General features: G+C 40.4%; 1 protein-coding gene across 3 annotated transcripts; it reads right to left on the reverse strand.

The window, feature by feature from the left end:
- Positions 1-879: 879 nt before the first annotated feature.
- Positions 880-5256, reverse strand: RPS27L (ribosomal protein S27 like). 3 transcript variants are annotated; one of them, XM_042804067.1, is made up of 4 exons: positions 5032-5256; positions 4513-4621; positions 2047-2157; positions 880-1083 (listed from the first exon to the last, which is right to left on the reverse strand). In XM_042804067.1, the coding sequence occupies exons 1-4, from the start codon at positions 5221-5223 to the stop codon at positions 1055-1057; spliced, it is 441 nt and encodes a 146-aa protein (XP_042660001.1). In that variant the 5' UTR covers positions 5224-5256; the 3' UTR covers positions 880-1054. The 3 variants fall into 3 exon arrangements, with proteins under 3 accessions (XP_042660001.1, XP_042660003.1, XP_042660002.1); XM_042804069.1 differs by lacking the exon at positions 5032-5256 and adding an exon at positions 4870-5009; XM_042804068.1 differs by lacking the exon at positions 880-1083 and adding an exon at positions 3568-3617 and having other exon boundaries at positions 2060-2157.
- Between the last annotated feature and the right edge of the window lie 1778 nt (positions 5257-7034).

Consider the following 7034-nt stretch of genomic DNA (forward strand, 5'->3'; position numbering starts at 1 on the left):
TATCAGGGTTTGGGGTTTTTTTTTATTGACTAGAAATGTACAAGTTTAGAAGTCATAAAAAGAATACAGGTTAAATAGAAATTCCCAACAATAATTAGCTCACCGAGACACCTGATACTTGGAAAGAGATGTTGATACATAATGTGAGATATTTAGTAAAATAAGATACAGGTTTCTCATGGGTTAAAAAAACAAAAACAAAAAAAAACACTTTTCAACAGCCATTTATAAAAGGATGGCTTTTAAAAACTAAAAACCTGTTTCCTCATTGCAAAAAGGTAATTATTTAATGTTAGTATTTAGTAGTGAAACTATGCATGGCTTTGCTGCTTTTTTTTTTTTGACTGGATACCATTCACAGCTGTTAGTGTAGTTTGCTGACTTACTGTTGCTTATACACCATATGCCTTCTCTATACCAAATGCTCTCAGTGTTTTGCAAAAGACTTTTTTTTTTTTTTTTGGTATATATAGAAATGTCAGTATAGAATACCAAATGCAGTTTTGAAACCAGATTAGAGGGAGGGAAAACCCATGCATTCCAGAAAAACAGCTGAACGTGAGTAACTTAATATTTTTATTTATCGCCATGTTACTCAACATGGTAAAGGGACTAAAGCAGTGTTGAAAGCAAATGAGTAATTTTAAATCTCTCTAGCCTTTGCAGCCCTTGGCAGTTAGGGCAACTGCAGTAATACGGTACACAAAATGCATTCTTACAGCAGTTTCTGTCACTGTATGCATTACACTGCTGTAGGTGATGACTAACGAGGGGAAGGATGCAGCAAGACCAAGGTTTTTATATTAAATAACACCACCCAATTAACAATACACTGTTTAAAAGTAAAATAATAAAAATAGAGCTAGGTTGTCTGCAAACTTGCAGGAAAAACTTGCACTTCAGATTATTTATTGAAAAAGAGATTCCAGCTCGCTAGTCAGCAGTAGCATGTAATTTTTACAAAATCAGTCATAATTACATTATTATATTAACAGGCATTTTTAAACTGGTAAGGCTTTCAGGAACAGAGATACAAAGCCACATGCTGAAGTGTTCAGTGTTGCTTTCTTCTAAATGAACAGCCTGTAAAAAAATTATATGAGTATAAATAGTCTTTAAATTGTTAACCTGCCTTGGAAAATTGCCCACCCAACTTAACTAGGAAAATTCATGCAATAAATTTGAATTTCAAGTACAAGAGGTGAACGTTTAGCACTTTGACTCTTCTCCAACTCAACCAGAACAACATGGCTGTCATATAATTTATCTTAAAATAAGGCTAAAGTTTAGTTTCTACCAGGTGCCTTTAAAAGCTTCAGCCTACTGCTCCATCCCTTAGTGTTACAAACCCCAAACTGGGACAGCTGCGAGGAGTGTTAACACCTTTTCAGCTTCTCAGCAGCCTTACTTCACTTATTCTGTCCTCATATAAACTACATCCATATAGTTGCACGTGGTATAGGCACTACTGTATGTGATTTGCATATATATTTACCTTTTGTCCTTTAAACAAAACATAAATAAAATCTGGATTCTTTTTTTTTCTAAAACCCTGAAGTGCTTCCAACGTTTTTCGCAGATCCAAGAGTGAGCTGCATTTAAAGATACTGGTGCTATGCCAGTTATTTGTTTCCTTATAACTGATACAAACCAGATTTTGATTAAATAACATGAGTCAGGGAACTGCCTGTTCCCTGACTGTACTGCTGTTTAAAAACAAACAGCCACCCCTGACTAGCAGTGGCACAGAACTGCTTTAACCTGGCAAAAGTACCCTTGTGCTTTAACACTCTAAACTGAACTCAGAATTAAACAGGCAGTGTTTATTACGGATAGGCTAAAGGAAGTGTTGCCAAAGCATCTAAAATCAAGCGTGCTTGATCACAATGTAGCTGCTTAGCTGCCTGGCATATCCGTATAGCCATTTATAAACAAGACTATGAAGAAAAATTTGCAATTCAGGGCCTATTAACAATATTTTTACAAGCCAACTCTAAGCGATTTTATGTAAGTGGAATATTTAGGCTGCTAAACATTGCCCCTTACCTTCTGTGAGTCTGGCTTTCCCCCCAGTAGGCTGACACAGAACAGTGGAGCACCCTACACACAGAACTACTGTCTGAGCATGGCTGAATACAGTGGTGATCTTGTAGCATCCTGGAAAACAGCATTATAAAACTTTGCATTGAGTATTTCCAGCATTATTTTTTTATTGTATGTGTAATTGAATCAGATACTCTAAATGCACTTGTCCAAAAATGGATCTATTATTTCATTACACATCATATGAAGTAAAGCAAAGCAAAACATTTTGTAGTCCAAAGTACTTGCTTTTACTAATGTGCATATAAAAGCAAGTTGCTTAACTGAAACTGTTCTGACTCCCTGTATGAAAACAAACACAGCCTGATGGCTGACAAGCCCTAATTTGCCTGTAGTATGTCTCCTGCAAAAAAGTCGAGGAGTTCTACACTAGCCTCTGCTGAACAGAAGAACCCACCTAGCTAGAGAAATACTTAACTTATAATAGTAGAACATTGCTGTTGACAAAGCCTGGCAGCTGTGAATATAAACACTGCTGTTCAAATCCGTGTTTGTTTTCTGTGTAATAATTGATACACATAAGGCATGTGCTTGCATTCCACAAAGCTAGCATCATATTTAAACTAAGACTTGCACAGAGTAACTTAACTGATTCCAGATGCAAGATGGAATCAGCAACACTTTGATTTCATTCTTTCTTCAGTCACAGAATGTAGGATTTGTAGACATTTTCATACATGGCTTAGACAAAGGGATTTGCACTGCTTCAATTATTTTCCCTGAAAAGTATTTTTAATTAGCCAAGAGGTGTTTTTGAGGAGAAAAAAACTTGTAAAGGATTTAATCTAGATGCAGATACAGAAATTAGTCAAAAAGACAAAGGTGAGTATAGATTCCATTTTCAGCATGTGTGGACCAGAAAGATAAGGTAGAATATATGTTGTGAGGAAGGTCTTCAGAAAACTCCCTGACAAGGTAACTGTTTCACAGAAAGAATTTCTATTAGACAGAATAAAAACTTTCTGCTTGGTTTAAATCACAGATAGTACGTGCGCAAATCTCATTTTGCAAAAAAACCTGCTAGCAGCTATAATTTAACCATAGCAAATGTTGTTTTCCCCCCATGAATGTGAACTTCCGTGTTGATGAGTTCTTAACCTTGTAGATTTTGCAGAGAAATGAGCCCAATCCATTTCAGTAACCAGGTAGCAACTTCCAGCACCACGGAATGATGCATAAGGCTGGCTGAGATTTTCAGTGCCTTGTGCTTAGGACTCTGTAATTACTGAAGCTCTCCTGCTTTGCTCTATATATCACTCAACTCATTAACCAAATAATCCAACAATAACGAAGATAACCAGTGACCTATGGACTTACGGTGACATTAACTGTATCTTAGTATATGCATGCATCTACACTGGTTTGAAGAAAGTTTAAAAAAAATCAGTCAGTGGCTTAGCCTTCAGCCATGTGTATTTTAAAAGTAACCACACTTTTACTGTCAAATAGTTTTAATGAATTTACCTCACTTTTAGATGGAGAACAATGTCTCAGCTTCTTAGAAATGTAAGCTACTAAGAAAGAATAAGATAGTAAGAAAACGTGAATACAGCAACAATTCCCTGCTTCTAGTCAGGAACTACCGTAAGTAAGTCTATGCATTTTCTTGCTGCTATAATCTTGCACTGCAGGAGTTCCTAGGAGATAAGTTACTGCACTTGACAGTTTCCGTGCCTCGATATGGATGTAGCTGTGCAGATCAAAGAGACCGATCACTGGTCGAGCATACTCCTGTAATTTCGCAAGAAATTCCCATGGTTTAGTTTATAAAAGATAAGTTGTTTATACAGATGTTTCTGAGCCAAAGTAATGAAAACCTGTAAAACTGGACACAGGCAACACCTTAAATATAACCCCTGTATATGTGGACTAGGTGTCAGTTTACTTCTTAACAGCAACATCTGGCAGAGGCAGTTGTGTATGTTTTGTGTAAAGTCCCAGTAGCATATACCCTTGTTAAGTTTTTCTGGTGGCTCTTCCAGAATCAACCCACTTAGAAAAAGAGGAAAACCGTGTTGGGTTCTATTTGAAACTTGTGCCATGGATGCTTTAAAGCATCCATTTCATCTCACTTCTTACACATGCAAATCTGGTGGGTTGTTTTTTTCCCTACTTGCCAGAGTTTCATAAAGGGGAAAAAAAAATAACAAGAAAACCTGTCACGCCGGACCTCTAGAAAATAAAGTAAAAAGCTGATTGTTTAAATTAACTTTTGAAAAAGGTTGAAAACGTGTTATTGTTAAAAAACTCAAAGCTATATACAGACTTTTTGTCTGTACCAAACCGATAAGCCACGTTTAGATTAAAAACAAAAATTAAAAATCATACCTTTTATGAAGATGAACCGCATACAAAATCAGTTTTGTTCCTTCTGTAAACTATGAACATTTAAGCATTTTAAATGTTTACCTGGACATTTTACATCCATGAAGTAGGAGTTCGGGCTCTGCACAAGCCGTTTCTTTTTGTGCTTTCTCTTCTCATCCTCCAAGGAGGGGTGCACCAGGTCCTTCGCCAGCTGGCGGGGATGAGAGGAAGGGCGCGCTGCGCGTTACAGGCCGCCCGGCCGGCCGGGCCTTCGCCCGCCGCGGGGGTCCCGCACCCCCCGCCCGGGACCCACGGACACGGACGGGCGCGCCCGCTCCGCGCCGCAGGACCGCGATGCCCCCCGCGGGGGTGTGGCACACGCGCGCGCACGCACGCCCCCCCCAACCCCAACCCCGCTGCCCCGCGGGGGGCCCGGCCCCCCCCCGGTAAACAACTCACCGGCATGGCCGCCGCCGGCCCCGCGCGCTTCCAGCCGACTCGCGTCTGTGGCGTGGGGCGGGGGGGGGGGGCGGGAGTTTCGCCCTCGGGGCGGGACGGTGTCCGCGGTGCGTCCCGAAATGCCGTCCTGTCACTTCCCCGCGCGTAACTTGACTCGCTTACCTGTAATCGATCGGGAACTGAGCGCAGCGAGTAGGTGCGCGCCCGAGGAACCCCCCCGCCCGCTCTTTCCGCGGCGGCGGCGGCCCGCGCCCCCCCAAAACGGCACTGGCCGGGAAAAGCAGCGGGAGACCTTTTGCAGTGGCCTGAGTGTTTATGGTAGGCCAGTACCACAGTGCTCCCTCTCGCGGGCATTCAAAACCTGACTAAGCACCGGGAAAAGAGTCTTTTAACATGATTGCTGTTCTCTTTTCAAAAACTCTGCTCATTTTTCCCTCTAACAGGTTAATACACACATGACACAGTTATTTTCAGGTAATAAAGGGAATCCAGAAGTCCGATCCACTTCCATATTAGGTGCTGACTAGATTGTTGCTCATACGTTGTTTCATACTAAACAGCACATTACGTGAAGTTGCACCTATGTGCACATTCTTTTGCAGTTTCCCACCCCAGTCAAAAAGGAAAATGCAGAAGAATGTCTGTTAGTTACCATTTATATGTTTAAAACCGATTCAGAGAACCTATGCCAAATAGAATTATTGCAGATATTGGAGATGAAAAAAACATCTTTCATCACTTTTTTAGTAAGAGGTCGAGTGGGTTTTTTTCCATAAATCAATAAAAATAATCACAAATATAATCTGTAAAGACTCAGGTTTAATATAATCAAACACAGAACATTTAAAAGTGTAATTCCCTAGAAATCCAGTAAGTGGCACAAATACACCTTATGAAAATTGCCGAGTAGGAAGAATCTTCCAAAACAATCAACTGTACAGCATGTTGACCCACATCCTTTTTGAAGAGAGAACTGATGCATTTAGCAAAAATTATTTGACAAGTTTGCCATGAGCACAAGTGAAGGTATTTTATAGAAGCATATCTTTCTGTCAACAATATTCTCAAAGCTGGCATGGCCTCTCCAGTGCTGACACTGCACACAACTTTCAAAATACTTCCAGCCCCAAACCCTACATTAGCCTGCAAGAAGAGACCCGTGTGTTATAGTACTCTGAGCCATTATATTAGTTTTCTTCTCACCACTGTGACCACTGTCTTGTAACATTGTAATGCCGTGTTAGCATTTTTTCCTTATGCACTGGAGTGGTGACCCACAGACAGAGGTATTTTGGAAGTATTTGTTGTTGTATCATGAGGAATTTAATATGAAAAGCTCTGACTCATACTTTCCTCTGCATGCTGCCCTGTGAAGCTAGGAACATAAACCAGTTACCAGCACAGGGTCAGTTCTTGAGTCTTAGCTGTTCCTACTACCTTTCAGTCTTTTTCAAATGTATGTTATTTATCTGCGAGCAGAAGGGAAAGGAAAATCTATGAAGCCTGTTGATTCAGCATCTGAAGGAGAAGTACGTTTTTCTTTGTTTAAGACCTACACAATGTATAAAACGCCACCAAGAAAAAAACCAGAACTTCTGAAGTGCTGCCCTCCCTCACCTCTTCCTCCCAGCTTTCCCTTCTGAAATGCCTTTCCTGCAAGGAGCCTTTGGTGCTTGCGGAAGAATTTAGAGTCACCATTTACATTAAAAATTTGTTTCTGTGAAAGGAGGGGCACACAGGATGATCTGAAAACAGGATGTGTTTTGGACACATTCCTCTGGTTCTCTATTTTGGTTTTACTTGGAGATTCATTTCCTTTTCACAACTGCTTGTAGTTCAGTGACCTGCTGAATGAGTCAATTCTAATGCATTCTCTTAAATCTTACGATTGAAGCCTTTTTTGAAGTATACTCTTTAGAAAGCAGAAATGCAGCACTGAGTTTAAGTTGCGAGTTAACGAAGAGAGAAATACAGTCTGTACCACTGTGGCACGGCCTACAGAGACAGACAGATTCAGGTCTGAGAGAAGGACTTCCCCTTTCCAGCCTTCTCCCAGCCAAACAAAGACTTTGACCTCATTTTAGAGAAAAGAACGAGAAACACTATCTGTCTGGTAGAATTTCCAGAAGCTGATCTGGAGATGTTTAAAAACAGCATAGTGACAG

The sequence above is a fragment of the Tyto alba genome, unplaced genomic scaffold, assembly GCF_018691265.1.
Source record: "Tyto alba isolate M040663 unplaced genomic scaffold, T.alba_DEE_v4.0 Super-Scaffold_41, whole genome shotgun sequence".
Lineage (NCBI taxonomy): Eukaryota > Metazoa > Chordata > Aves > Strigiformes > Tytonidae > Tyto > Tyto alba.